General features: G+C 29.2%; 1 protein-coding gene across 1 annotated transcript in view; it reads right to left on the bottom strand.

Annotated features, from left to right (window-relative positions):
* The window catches only part of LOC106462614 (dolichyl-diphosphooligosaccharide--protein glycosyltransferase subunit STT3B-like), a 48929-nt gene that overhangs the window by 10925 nt on the left and 22607 nt on the right, over positions 1-15397 (bottom strand). The window contains exons 8-14 of the mRNA XM_013922557.2: positions 14775-14873; positions 8260-8406; positions 6071-6274; positions 3862-4085; positions 2607-2794; positions 1396-1567; positions 888-1061 (exon numbers count right to left, since the gene is read on the bottom strand). Coding sequence (XP_013778011.2) covers positions 888-1061; positions 1396-1567; positions 2607-2794; positions 3862-4085; positions 6071-6274; positions 8260-8406; positions 14775-14873 — 1208 coding nt within the window. The remainder of the gene's footprint in view (positions 1-887; positions 1062-1395; positions 1568-2606; positions 2795-3861; positions 4086-6070; positions 6275-8259; positions 8407-14774; positions 14874-15397) is intronic.

The raw sequence follows: 15397 nt of genomic DNA, 5'->3' as shown, positions 1-15397 counted from the left end.
AAAGAAATGTATTTTGTATATAAAATACATATTACAAGACCTTATTCTAAGATCTTTTAATGCTTCCTGTATAATCATTAACACAGTATAATTATTTTAACTTTTTACACATGAAAGGAAATATTTGTAAACTTGAAATTTTTAAAGCTATCCCTAATTTTATATTTATCATTCTTAATAAACACACAGAAACGTAAGTTTATTATAGTTTAAGATTTATACTCAGTTATTAATCTTTATCATAAGTAAACAGAAAAAGAGTGTCAGCAAACAACTTAATTAAAAAAAAAGTATAAAGAAGAGACTGTATTGGTTGTTGTTCACTTTGTATTCTAATGATTTTTTTGGTTTTATGACTCTGCATACTCCTAGTCAGTATAGTATAATAAATTAATTACATTAATTAATGGGTTAATTTTTAAATCAGATCTCATCACATAACTTGTTTCTGTCAGAAGTCAATGTTAATGATTGAATTACCTGCCTTTAAATGAAAATGTATACATAAATGACCATGCGAGTCAAACTAATATGCACCAACTATTCAACTTCAGAAGTTTAAACCTCAATGAGCAAAATTAAGTCAACAGTAATTATCGAAATAATGTGATTTACAGACTTTTTTTATCTATTGTCTTTAAATTTACTGGTTATATTGCCTTACAAGTGGAATTTGTTATAAACTACAGCCATTAACTATAAGAATCCAAATCAAGATTGCATATTTTTCATATAATACAAAAAATGTTCCAATATACTAAATATTTCTTATACATAAAGTTGATTAAAGATTTTTCACACAAGACAGATGTCATCCAATTTATATAGAACAACTGAATGCAATGCCAGCACCACTTTGGATATAAAACTAGACAGAAAAAGTAAACCTTAATATCTTTTGGATGCTCTCCTTCTGCAATCCGAACCATCCATAAGAACTTGTTAATATCATCTCCCGAGTAGCCAATCACTCCTCCAAAAATAACCAAAACATAATCCACATCCAAAGATTGCATAATCCTGTAAGCTTGGCTTTCATTTGATGCCATTGCTTTGCCCACCTGATGGTAAGAATAATATTAATAACAGACTTTATACATAAGAAACAGGAATTCTTAAGATTAAAACAAGAAGCATACAATACTGATTACCTAATTAAATATAATATTTTTAGTTCATTTACACTAAAAGTCAGATATTAGCAAATACAATATTAACTTTGGTTTTAAATGGCCCATTAATTTTCTTTTGGTTGAAATACATAAATACACATTTAAGACTTTTCCCCAAAAAAAAAATGAAATTGTCAATTTTAACAATCAAGCACAGACTGTGAGCACAAACTTACATATGGTCTGTTTTAATACTAAAGCATTTTATTAAAATAATACTCACCAATGCAATATGACTGTTATTCCATGTGTTGTTATCTACTAGAGTTGTTCTGTTACCCATCCCAGCTATTTGGTACCCATAATCCCACCATGACATCACCCGAGAATCTTCTGGTGTATTCTGCCAAAGCCAGTAGTAGGCTTCACGGAAATCATCCAGGATGACCCGTGACCTGAAATAAGTGATACCCCATTCAACACTGGCAAAAACTTAAGTCTGATACAAAAACATAAAATTCCATCTTTTTTTTTTGTTGTTGTTAGTATACTTCTTTAATCCAGGAGTATTCTGATAAATTCCTATCTAAAAGAAGTAAATATCATCTTTATAACATTACTTCCCAGTTAAAGAGAAAGAATTACTTACTAGACAAGATATAGATAAGTTGGCCATTATAGTGCCTTTCATAGTTTAAGTTGTGACCCATTACCGGACCACCAGATCATCACAAAATAAATTAATGTATTGTTCATCCATAGATTTAGTTACTACCTGTTTAAGAGAAGTTATACAAACCAAGGTACACTTATATAAATATTTAAAGGTTGAACAAATCTTTACATGCATTCAATGCCAGTCACACACACACTACAGCCTACTAGCAGTGTTATTGGAATGATATGCATGTCTCACAAGAATGAAAGGCCTCAATAAACATTGTGTGAAGTGTCATGATTCAATAAACTTTTAGTAAATAATTTCTTTTTTTTTTTCAATTGGTAATCATCTTATAATATTAAGTTGAGCATTTAGCATAACAATCTAAAACACTAACTATAACTTGCCAACTTAGAAAGTCTTAAGGAACCCAAAACAAATACAAAAAAAACAGAGAACTATGAAACTGAATTTTGTGAGCTAGACATTTTTAATATTTCATTTTTAGTAACATTGAAAATCATTTTAAAGAAATTCTTATAACAGACATTTGTAATCATGAAAAGTATTTCTCAATAAGATATATATAAAAAATAAAATCATAATTAGTCAATTTAACAGTATGATTGAATGTAGTGAGTGTTGAAGTTCTAGTGTTATCACAGTTGTACATCTACAGATGCAGTGTATCCTATCATTAGCCTCCAACAATTATACAAATAACATTACTTAAAATAATTTTAATTCACAATTTCATCCTCACTGTGATGGAATTGAAATTATTCATCACACTCTTAAGCTGAAAGTAAAAACCTTTAAAAGTGTGTACTAACCCATCAGAGCTGTAACTAGCTAGTACTATACTGGGACTAGAATATGCATTGCTTGTCACCCATGTGCAGTGGACAGCAAACATCATAAGGGTCATCAGCATAACAACCACAACCACGGTCCGAACATTGGAGCCAAGACCTATGCTTTCCTTGTTTTGATCTGTTTTGATCTTCCTTACTTTTCCTGCCTAGGAAAAACAATCTGTGAACATTAGCCGGTAAAGATATTTGTATATAACTGAATAACACAACAAAAAAAAAGTAAGGCTGATTGTGTATTTACTAGTAAGCCTCTGAGAGATAAGACTCAACACAGGATGACCCAAACCTTGAAGAAAATCAAAATAACTAAAAAAAAAAAATTAGTCAGAAACTAACCAACTAAACTACCTCAAAAAAAAATACATAGCACCAAAATGAAATATTCTGATCAAAATTCAGTACTGAAATTATGCCAGTTATGGTTGATAACAAAGAAAACTAATTCCTGACATCTTCCATTGACACACTATAAAGTAGGAGAAATGATGTTCATGTAGTATAACATAAGATAGAAATATACCATGCAAAAAGTAGACAAGAATAAGATAGATTTTTGTCTAAGTTTTACAAAAACTTTTGTTTGTTTGTTTTTGAATTTAGCGCAAAGCTACACGAGGGCTATCTGCGCTAGCCGTCCCTAATTTAGCAGTGTAAGACTAGAGGGAAGGCAGCTAGTCATCACCACCCACCGCTATCTCTTGGGCTACTCTTTTACCAACGAATAGTGGGATTGACCGTCACATTATAACACCCTCACGGCTGAAAGGGCGAGCATGTTTGGTGTGACAGGGATTCGAACCCGCGACCCTCAGATTGCGAGTCGAGTGCCTTAACCACCTGGCCATGCCGGGCCCAAAAACTTTTAACAATTATTTTTATATAAAAATAACGTTAAATATAACTTGCATTATTGATTCAGATCTTAACTAAAAATGACGTTAAATGTAACTTGCATTACCGATTCAGATCTTAACTAAACAAGTTCATTACTATATTAACATTTACATAACCTATAAATTGTCTTTTTCATTCAATTGTATGCTAAATATGTGACCAAAAATTTGTTAAGTATTAGAATTGTAAAGACCACAGGAAATGCTGCTAAATAAATTTTACCTACCAGTTTTTTTTTTGTTTTCTTGATAAAAATTAAATATTACAAATGACAATCTCAGTTTTCGAATCAAGAGTTTATGTCTGAATACTCACTCACCTTATCATAAAGGTGTTTATTTCCCCTTTTTTCTCCTCCATCACTCTCATCACTTTCACTGTCTGTACCATTAGAAGACTTAGGTGGTTCATCTTCTTGAAGATATGTACTGAATACGTTAGAAAAGGCAACGGCCGCAAGGACACAAACAACAGGTGTCAATGTAAGCATCAGCCTCACCATTACACCAGCAAAATAAACAGCAGTTACAGCATACAGAACAACTGAAAAAAAAAGTTATTGTACCATAAACATGAAATGGAAAAGCATGACATAACATGTGACATATAGTAAATCAAAGATCAAAAGGTTATATATATATATAAAATACTATCAATTTTAAAACTGCATTAAATGACTCAATAACACTGCAGCAACATTTAATGGTGTATCTTTAGTCTTGAATAAAATGGAATAAAAAAAAACGTATGTTAAGATGGTCAATGAAAAACAAAAGAATACAAATATTAACACTTTCAGTCAGTTGTAATGGACATTCTTTAAATAAATTTATTAACATCTCTTATATTCACTACTGAAGTAGTCCAATTATTCTTAACAAACTATTAAAGTTATATAACAGTCAGCCCAAAATTACATATTTAGACACAATGAGAAATAAACTGTTTATAATAAATATTATAAATACAACAATGATAAACAAATGGTCATAGAATTTTTCCATATTCAGTTTCTATCCAAACATAATTAACTTGCATAAAACAAGTTAAATTTTTTCTTTCTTTAAGGTATGTTTAGTGACTATAATAAAAAATTTATAACATTTAATTTCACACATGCATATTGCACTTAACTGATAACATTATTCACAGGTAGTAAAAGGATCTGTAACTTAAAATTTATATTATACATATACAATAAACATGAAATTACGAACCAAAACATTTCAAAGCTACATATTGTTCACTTCAGAAGTATAACTCATAAAATTTCAATCGAGACAAGTAAACTCTTTAAAGCTATCATGACTACACCTTAATGTTTTAACTAATTATTTTTGTTAGTTTTATTTATCCTTTCTACATTTAAGAAAGTAATGAACAACTTCACACTGAAGGCACCATTTTTCTTATGTCTTGCAAGCTTTATAACAGCTCCTTATGGATTAAAACATGATGTAATTAATTATAGTTACATTAGTATTTCTTAATAACTTATTATAAATATGATAAATGATGTTTCATTAATTAATTCTTCTCATTACTATGGTAATTTTTGTGTTTAAGTATCTTGTATACAGTGCCTTGCAAAAGTGTTCACACACCCCTATGCATGTGTTTTCAAGATTTTTTTTGTGTTATATCACTATTATGGGTAACAATGCACCTTTTCTTTGTAATCATTAGAAACTGGTCTGAGATTAATATAATGAATGTTTTTTGCCATTTGAGTTAGGTCTTTCACAAGAAAATACCTAAAACTGATTACCAGCACAGGGGTTGTGAAAACTTTTGCAAGGCACTGTATATTTTAGCTAGTTCATAGAGTTTGGCTTTATTTATTACTTCCCACTACCCATTCTTTAAATTGACCGTGTGTATTTAGGGAAGGTGTAACCTTAGCGTTGGATTAATCGTTTATACATTCTATTAATTTATTTTATTGCATTAACTTATTTTCACTACATTTGTTTGTTTGCTTGTAATTATGCACAAAGATACACAATGGGCTATCTGTGCTCTGCCCACCACGGGTGTCAAAAACCCGGTTTCTAGCGTCGTAAGTCCGCAGACATACCGCTGTGCTACTGGGGGACTTTTCACTACATAGGATTTAGATTTTACAGTTCATTCAACAAAGTTTTACAAGCTTTGCTACTAATCTTTCATGTTAAACTAACCTAAAGATACACAGTTAGGGGGATTTTATTTGTATAATGTATAATGGTGTCATGCTTTTCTAGGGATAGGAAGTTAGTGATAGAACATGAAGCAAATTAATTTTTGGGTCTTTTAAATAAAAATATCCTCCATTCTTTTTTTAAAGTTATTTTTCAATATCATTGGTTATAATATTATATATTTATTTTATTTATTTAATTTCTTCATTTTCTTTTAAATTATTGATTGTTAGCTTAGTCATCAACTATGGCCAATCTAATAAAAAAAAAAGAAATAAAACTGAAATATGATAAACTTTAGGATTTTAACAAAAACTTGCAAATACAAGAAAATAAAAAAGCACTTACTGAACACTCTTTCATCATTTATGTTCTTGATACAATACCATAACCCTACAGGGAAGACAGCAATCAAGACATGTAAATCAAAGAAGAAAGAGAACCATGTTGTGGGCTGATGCTCAGAAACTGATGCAATGATTGGAATGTGAATTTTGGCATAGCCAGTGTCCCACAAAGAGTAAAATCTCCCACTCCATGGAGCTATGTATCCTGGGGATAATGGAAATTGCAAAAAACACTAAGTATATTTTCTCTCTTCTAAAATCTTTTTGAGTTAAAATTTGAATTAACATAAAATTTGACTCAAAAATATTCTGATTATACAAAGTGGTTAGCTCTATACTTAATTATTTCAGATATGTTTTAAATGAAAATATTATTAATGTTATCAGTGATGGTTAAACATGTTTCATTGTTTGATTGACAATTTGGTTGATTTATACAAAATCAGTGAGAGACTACAGCATACTCTAAAATCAAACAAAATGATGAACACACTGTGTTGTTGACATGGACATTCCACTAAATAGGAAATGTTCAAGTTATTTTTGAAAAAATCTGTGCCAAAAGTTTTTGGTACTCTTTTTGTTTTGTTTTTTACAAAATGCATAAATGGTTACTATCTTATTAAACTAAGAGTATTTCAAAAGTAAATTAAAAAATACAAAAAACTAGCTGACAATAAGATGATTACTCTTGCGTAAGAATAATTGATTAGTTGAATGTAGTTGATTACTAAGCCATCCGATTAACGAATTAGGAAATTTCACTAATTGCCCAGCTCTAAATATCAGTGACATCCCTCCAATCCAGAAAGGGATAAATGAAAAGAATTATAAATGTTTTAGGCAATGAGATATACAATATTTATTTAATTGAGTAAAATATATGCTAAAAATATTTTACTGATAAAGATAAAACTTTCAAAATACAGTGCATATGAATATCCATATGTTATATAAACTGCAAGTATTTTATCTATTTTAGGTTCTCATATGGTATTATAAACATTCCAAGGGTGTTGAAAAATGGTCCTAACTTTGATAACTAATTTTTCTTTGAATTTTGGGTTAGTTACAAACATAGAATACTGAAGTAAATATTGCACATTTAAATGCATTTAAACAGTACTCTGTATTCCATTAGCATAAATTTCAATGCCTTGGAAAGAAGCAAGTTATTGCACACATAACATATTTAATATTTTACTAATAATTTCAATATGAAAAAAATCAGATTATGATACTTTACTAACTTCAAGATTACAGTGTTTCAATACCATAGTGACACATAAGTTAGAATACCTATTATAGCATCAAGTGTTATAGGCTTAGCAATCATACAAGTAATTTTACATTTAATAGCTACACAACACGTACCAATTTGCCATATGAAAACCAACTGCATAAAAAATTTAAATCTTTTTATCTTAAATCTGTATTTCATTACTTAATTTCTATTCTTGGCAAACACAAAATTACTCTCCAAAATTGGTTAAGGTATAATGCTTAAACAGTTTTGTTTTAGAAAAAATACTCAATTTTAGCTCTTACTGGAAAGTTTTTGTATGAGCAATTTTAAATTATATTTGCTAAACAAATCAAGATCATTATTCCAAACAGTGAACAGTTAAATTATACACATTTTTAGTCACAATTATTATTAAAAGAAAAACTGGTAGCAAAAATGATCAGACTGTTTTCTTTTAATATAAGTCACAGACTGTTACTGGTTTGCATGAATTCTTAAGTTTTCTGTAGATAATAGAAGTTTTTTTTTTACACCTCAAACCTAAACTTTAAAATTGCAATTCAAATATATTAAACTGTTACAGTTTTACAAGTATTAATTTGATTTTGTATATAACTTTAAATCTTCAATTGCAGGCTTCATTTAAAGTGTAAGGTCTATAATTTGTATTTGATGATATTATAAAACACTCCTTATAATATAATACGTTCATAAAGTGCAATGTTATTAACAAGAGCATTATACACAAGTTATTTAAATACCATTTTGCAAATTATATAGTAAAGTTTATGTACTCCATTTTTTTAGAGGTTCATCAATATATACAAAAGAATAATTCAACTACACGCACAAAAGTAAGGTTTAACTGATTAGTTGAAAACAAAATACACATATGGCTTTTAGCCCTCTTGGTTTGAGTAAACAAAGAATCGAACAACACATACCTGTATATGTCAATATGACAACACTAATGAAAACAACTGCTGCAACCGATGTTATGGCAATCAGAAAGAGACTCTTGAACTCAGTTCTTGACATGAAAGATTGCAGGTATTTCAAGAAAGCAAAGGCATTTAGTAGGACAAACACACCTAGAAACATAAATGGATTAAAATCTGATTTTCGACCCAAACACACAGTAATATCTAAGAACATTATCCACAAAATAAAAATATACACCATTAGTGTCAATAAGAACTAAAACAAAAATGATACTGGATGCTGAACCCAAATTAACAGAACTATACAGTAACTATTTTCTGGAATTTTGTTGATGTATTTTGTAATTCTAACATATACTGCTTTGATATATACATTCGCATAAAATCAGTAAATGCATAATACAGTTTAATATCATTGTAAAATATAAAGTAAAACAGTTGCTTTCTTAATAGGATGCTCCAAGAGTAGAGAAAGTTATGCTAATGTTTATAGAGATCTCACATATGACACAGCACAATCTGCTTTGAAGGAGAAAGTTTTTTTATGTTTTTAAAAATTTCAGTAATTCCTTTTTTGTTGCACACAACAAACACACACATAATAAACAGAGAAGCATTAAAAAACAATATTACTAGTCATACGCAACATTTTTCCAGAATAAGGATTATTCCATGACTTAGATTTTTCAAATTTTTGGTTTTATGTCAAAGAATGTGTATTCAGCAATGAGTTAAATTAAAAGTGTTTGCTTATTACTGACATGACCTTGGAAAAACACTTTGAAACTGTATTACAAATACACATGAACAAAGACATAAGTTTGCCAAAAATGTTTTGCTTAATTACAATACATTTCACTCACTCTGCTAAACTTTTTAATAAAAAGTTGGGAAAATTGTATGCAATTCATTAGGAGTAAATGAAAAGTAAAAAAAAAATATGATGTAGGGATGGCAATTCCAAAACGTACAGAAACAAGGCAGGGATGAATAGACAAAAACATACAAAAAATCATTATATAAGTAGCTCAATCTTTCCAAGAAAAACTTTTTATGTAACACTAAATGTTGAATTTCTTTCATTTGCATGAATTCAGGTTTAAATAAAAGCATTTATTAAACTGAATAATGCTATATAGTCGTACAGTGGCCAATTCTTGTAAGCTTGTAACATTGATTCAGTGGCTACTTATGTAGGGATTTTTATATGGTTTTGTGTATTCATCCCTACTAGTGCTAGTTTCTGTACTTTTTAGCATTGTTATCCCTACATCATCTTTGTTTTTTTCAAAATTGTTTTACTTGTTTCCTCTATTTTAAAACAATACCAATGAATTTTTTATAACAAATGGCAGTCGCTATGGAGGCAGCAGTTTAAGCCTGGCATGATGAGTTCTCTTGATGGACATCATGTGTTGAAGTTAGTGAAAGGCTATACTGCTTCTGCACTCCCAAAGTTAAAATGCAATATTCTGGTCTGTAATTCATTGCAACAACTTCAAGCATTAGTGAGCTAGCCCTTTTGATGCTAGAATTAGAATAATCATCAGAACATTTGACTGTCGAGCTACTCGCCGGTTCTCTATTTTAGAAATGTTTTTGGGCTAAACTGAGGGCCTTAATAGCTTTTGAAAACCTCAAATTGTAAATTAGGTTTTTATAAAAGTCTCTTAGCTTGTTATGAGAGAGATTTGAGACTATGATGAGCAATATATAATATGCATCAGCCATTTTTTCCTAGAACATACCAAGCACTACTATGCTTAGTGATAACAACATTAGTTAATGAATATTTTCTTGGTAACCATAAAAAAAAAGTGAATTTTTTAGGAACATGTAAACACTAGCACTGCCCCCCCCCCTCCACTCAAAAAGTATGCACAATGTAAACATAACCAATTTTATGTTTTAAATACGTGAACTCAATCAAAACATTTTTTACAACAGTGACTACTGGCACCGAAAATTTTTTCGTTTTCTCCAGATTTTCCTCTTTACTTTCAGAAATCCTAGACTGTATCAATAATCTAAATTACTAGATCCTATTACTACCTGGTCATATTAAATGTTCCTGCTAATGGGAACTGCAATGGATAAACAGGTGTAGATGCTTTCAGATGTTCACCCTTATCAGGATATTGAGCTCGAGGGCTGTATGCATTCAGAGGAAAGTAGCTGTAATGAGCTAACCTAGATGATCATTGAGCAAATTCTTTAGAAGCATTTGCTCTGGGAGTAATGGATGGCAGTTAATGTTGATACATAAATCTTGTTTTTAAGCTGATTATATAAAAATGTTGCATTAAAATCCACAAAATTCTGGTTTTATGAAAATTTTGTTTGAAAAGTATATCATGTTTTGTGTTTGGAGGACCAACCATTCTGAAGTTTTCAGTTTCAATAATATTCAGCCATCAAAATTAGAATTGGCAAGTAACAAAAAGTCATCAGAAAAGCCATGGTATTTTATGAAAAACATCAAGTATAATGACAAAAAATAATGCTGTCATAAGAAAAAATTCCGATTTGTTTATTAACCTAATTTTTAAATTTGTCTTGTGACTAACATTAAAGATTAAGATTCTATAACAAATTAAAACTGTTGATAATTATCTAGAATATTTTAATGATACAATCACTTCACAATGCCCAATTTGAAATTTCAGTTAAAATTGAATTCAGTAGACTGTTGTAACAAACCAAGGCAAATGTAAAATTTATAAAAGTTCTTAATATAGGTTTGAATGTATAGGCCTATCTGTCCAGGTATATCTGAGTGATCCTGTAAATCAGTACCTTTCTTTTACAGACAAACTACTTACTAGAAAAGATTAATAATTCTTTTAATTCACCTGATAAAACATTTAATTGTATTTTGGATTAATGCATGTTTTAGTATTGAAAGGAAGATTGTGAAGTTTATTACTGTAAATTTAAAAAGCTTGAAAAATGTTGGCTATTACTTTGTAAAGGAGAACCGGAAAAATTAAGTTTCAGCTATCTGAAGAATGAGGAATATCAGTGTTAACAAAAAATTTTTAGGACTATTTCACTGTATTTTGCTAGTATTAAGCTATACAAGTTTTGATTTTCCAGGGAAGTTGAATGTCATATGGGCAGAATGTGACAAAGCTTATGCCTAAGGTTCAATTCTGAAAGATGCCTCTAATTTTATGGTTTCATCAAAAATACCTAATCACATGTGAATGACATTGGTGCATTGTAACAACCCTCATTTCTGTGAAGCTATATAGCAATGTTTACTATGATTCTAAATCCACTAAGTGCATCTCACAGAAATCTGGTAAGCTAAAAGTGTGTTGTACACAAAAAAAATCAATTTAAAAAAAATATTTGTCTATGGATTTAAGAAGTTAGTCTGACTAGTCTGAGAGCAAGGTGACTGTCATGTTTTCATATTTCATTTACATAACCTCTAGAATATCCTAAATGAATATAAATATTTTTCAATAAAACTTTTATGTTATTTTCTCTTTTTTCTCTACCTAAACACTAACTGTAATCAGCAATGTAAAGTAAAACAAAAGGTTGAAAAATACAAAATAAATCTAAATTACCTTTTTTTCCCTACTGCATATTGTAACAAAGAATTACACACTATTTTTTCTTACATCCAAAAATAATACTTTTGAAATCTGGAATAATTTAGTTTATTGCTTTATAGCTGTAGCTAAACCCTCTCTCAAAGTACAGTGAAAGACAATCACAGCAGGAAAGTTTTGTGTAAACAAAGGATTGTGTTACATGTCAAATTACACAATCTCGCCTCACAATGTGGTCATGCTATCATGATCGTTTTATTTAACTTTTTTTTCAATTAATTTTTCTTATCTAACTTGATAAGTTTTTAATTTCTTGATTTTTTTAAAACAATAAATAATAACTATATATAAAAAACAATGAATTTAGTACTTATGTCTGGATCTTCATTCTCTTGCCATCAGGAAGATGAAGAAAAGTAACCCTAATTTTTTGTAATGATGTTGGTTTACCATAAAAAAACATTATTTTTAACTTGAAATATGGAATTTTGAACACAAAATATTAGCAGGACTAAAAAATAGAATATCCTAAAACTACTGTAATATAACTGGCCTTCTAACATGATATAAAAGGAATAAAAAATTCCTATAATTGGTCAAGTGAGTTCCACAACTGAAACAATAATACTCAGACCAAATATTTCAGCTTAACAAACAAGTTTATAGAAAATTCAGTAAAAGAGAATCTTCTGTTTCTATTGGTTGTAAATAATCCAACAGCAAATGTCAGCAAGAATTATTGATATTTTTGAAAGAATGTGATAAGACGGGCATAGCAAATGAGTATGATATTCTTGTTAATACCCCAGTAAAGCAAGAAGCTAGAAATTTAGCAATATCTATATTGTAAGTGTGTAATATATGCCCAATTCAGATCATATAGAAGCAGAAAGAAAATCTAAAATGGGCAATTTGGATCAAAGAAGTGTAAAGTGATACAGAAGTGAAGACTGAGAATTAATTTAAATAATTCTTTAATATTAAGGAATTAAAACTTATATAATATCAAAATTTAAGTCCTAAACTACATTTTGATGCCAAGTTTATTGACAAAAATTGACTTTTGAATGTAACTCAGTAAAGGTTGTGACAAGTGCACTTTGACTGTCCCATATGCTTCGGGTTAATCATTACAAAAAAACTAAAGTATAGATTTAATTTTCTACCTTGGTGAGGATACTTGCCTTGTACCCTGCTAACATATTAAATGTCTTTATATGGAAGAGCATCTTCAGGACATAACACAGCATTTGTCATGGTGTTGTCTTGATTAATACACTTAAGGCAGCAATTTGCTTGTTTTAGACTTTGTCCTAACTTACAAGAACTAAATATCAGTTCCATTTTTTTAATTCAACCTAGAGCACCACATAGTGATCAAAACCAAGTAACTGAAATTTGAATATTTTTTCATGAGATGTTTTCGATTATCATGTATTATCAAAATATGATCTAAGCTTCAGATGTTGAAGTTGCTAAGGATATTTGGTAAATTGCAGCATTTTTTCAATTTAAAAATGTTTTAAAAGACAGTACTATAAAATACTTTGATGAAATACTATTTTTCAAACTTCATATTCCCCTAGCTAGCAAAGATAATGTCTCCTGATGAACTTGCCACAATGCCTTTATTTGCCTACTACTTCTTGCCTTAGCAATGTAACTTGATTACTGTGGTAAGATCATTGAACATTATTACCTAATTGTAAAAAAATGTTTGTTCATGTAACTTGAGTAAGAAGAGCAAATATATGGTACAAAATGTAAAAGATAGCATTCTGAAAGATGCCTCTAATTTTATGGTTTCACCAAAAATACCTAATCACATGTGAATGACATTGGTGCATTGTAACAACCCTCGTTTCTGTGAAGCTATATAGCAATGTTTACTATGATTCTAAATCCACTAAGTGCATCTTACAGAAATCTGGTAAGCTAAAAGTGTGTTGTACACAAAAAAAAATCAATTTAAAAAAAAGATTTGTCTATGGATTTAAGAAGTTAGTCTGACTAGTCTGAGAGCAAGGTGATTGTCATGTTTTCATATTTCATTTGCATAACCTCTAGAATATCCTAAATTGTACACAAATAAAAATGAAATAAAAGGATTTCACCAAGTCTTCAAAATATAAACAGAAAAAACTTTACTGCATATATATCTTTTAAACAATAATGCTCATCACATTACAATCTGTAGCAATACTTTTTATAATACAGTTTTTATTGAATTGTAATAATATTTCCTGTCTTTTTGCTCAACCTCATTAGATATTAATGGGTTTAAGGCCAAAAATATTATTAGCAGTGAGAATACCCCTTATAATGTAATGAATTACAATCACTACAGGTCTTAATGTTTTTATATAATTTTATGTACTTGTAATCAGTTTGTTATATAGAATTGGCCTTACTAACTTATAGTCACATTTACTTCTGATTTATATAGCTAACTTACTTCTGATGAAATATCATTAGTTATGAAGGGAAGAAAAAAGTTTCAACTAAGTTTATCACAAAAAAACAATATATACTTTTTACCTTCTACTTGGTAAGAAATAATTATTTTAATGTTTCATAAAATATTAGTCAGTGGAGTTTTCCTTAACTTTAAAGCACTAAATACAACCACTAAAGCTGAGGTTAACTAACTTGAGAAAAGGAAAATCCTAGTTATATTATGATCAAGCAACTTCATAGTTCTTCAATAACCAACATTCCAATATTGAATTAATTAGATTTCAGGGTAAATAAAATGTATATCGTCCAATTTTTCTATTTCTTATCAAATAATTATTTACATGGAAAACACACTAATTTTACATAGGCCAAAATTAACCAGCTACATCATAATTAATTAATCTTGGCTAAATGAAAAATATCTACAAGTACACATATGTCCAAGTTTTAAAAAACCTTTTCAGGTGTAAATGTAATATTATATACACTTTATCTTACCTGCTGATGCCATATGCTCACTTGTTCTCACAGGCTGAAAACCAACAAATGGTATTTGCATGGAACACAGCAATCCAATAATGTAAAAGGATGTGTATGCTAAAAATATAAATTTTACATAGAAATAAATGGGAAAAGATATGAAAAGCAAAACTATGTATTTTAGAAGTTTCTACACTTAAAAATGCTGTGATACTGCCATAAATCAAAGCACATAGTCACAAAGCATCAACAATGCAGAGCATTGTTCAGTATTTCTGTCTTCAACTGTTTTAAGTCCTGCATGATAATTACTTTTCATATTTAATTAAAATTTAATGAAAATGACACGAACAAAAGTTTAATACAAAAAATTATAAAACAGACTCAACTGTTGCATAAGCACTAAATGTGATTTAAAAAATAATTACAACATAAACAATGTATGAAGAAAATGCATAAATGAAAATAACCAGTCATGATAAAAACAAAGATGAAAATGTGCCCTCACAAATATTGCATAACATAGAACATCTACCGTTCTTTAACTAGATGAAAATGTCCAATCACAAACAATACATAACATAGAACATCTACCTTTCTTTAACTAGATGAAAATGTCCAATCACAAACAATACATAACA

This window comes from Limulus polyphemus, unplaced genomic scaffold (assembly GCF_000517525.1).
Source record: "Limulus polyphemus unplaced genomic scaffold, Limulus_polyphemus-2.1.2 Scaffold1208, whole genome shotgun sequence".
Lineage (NCBI taxonomy): Eukaryota > Metazoa > Arthropoda > Merostomata > Xiphosura > Limulidae > Limulus > Limulus polyphemus.
The sequence above is the reverse complement of the archived record's forward strand: the minus strand, read 5'-3'. Positions and strand labels throughout refer to the sequence as shown.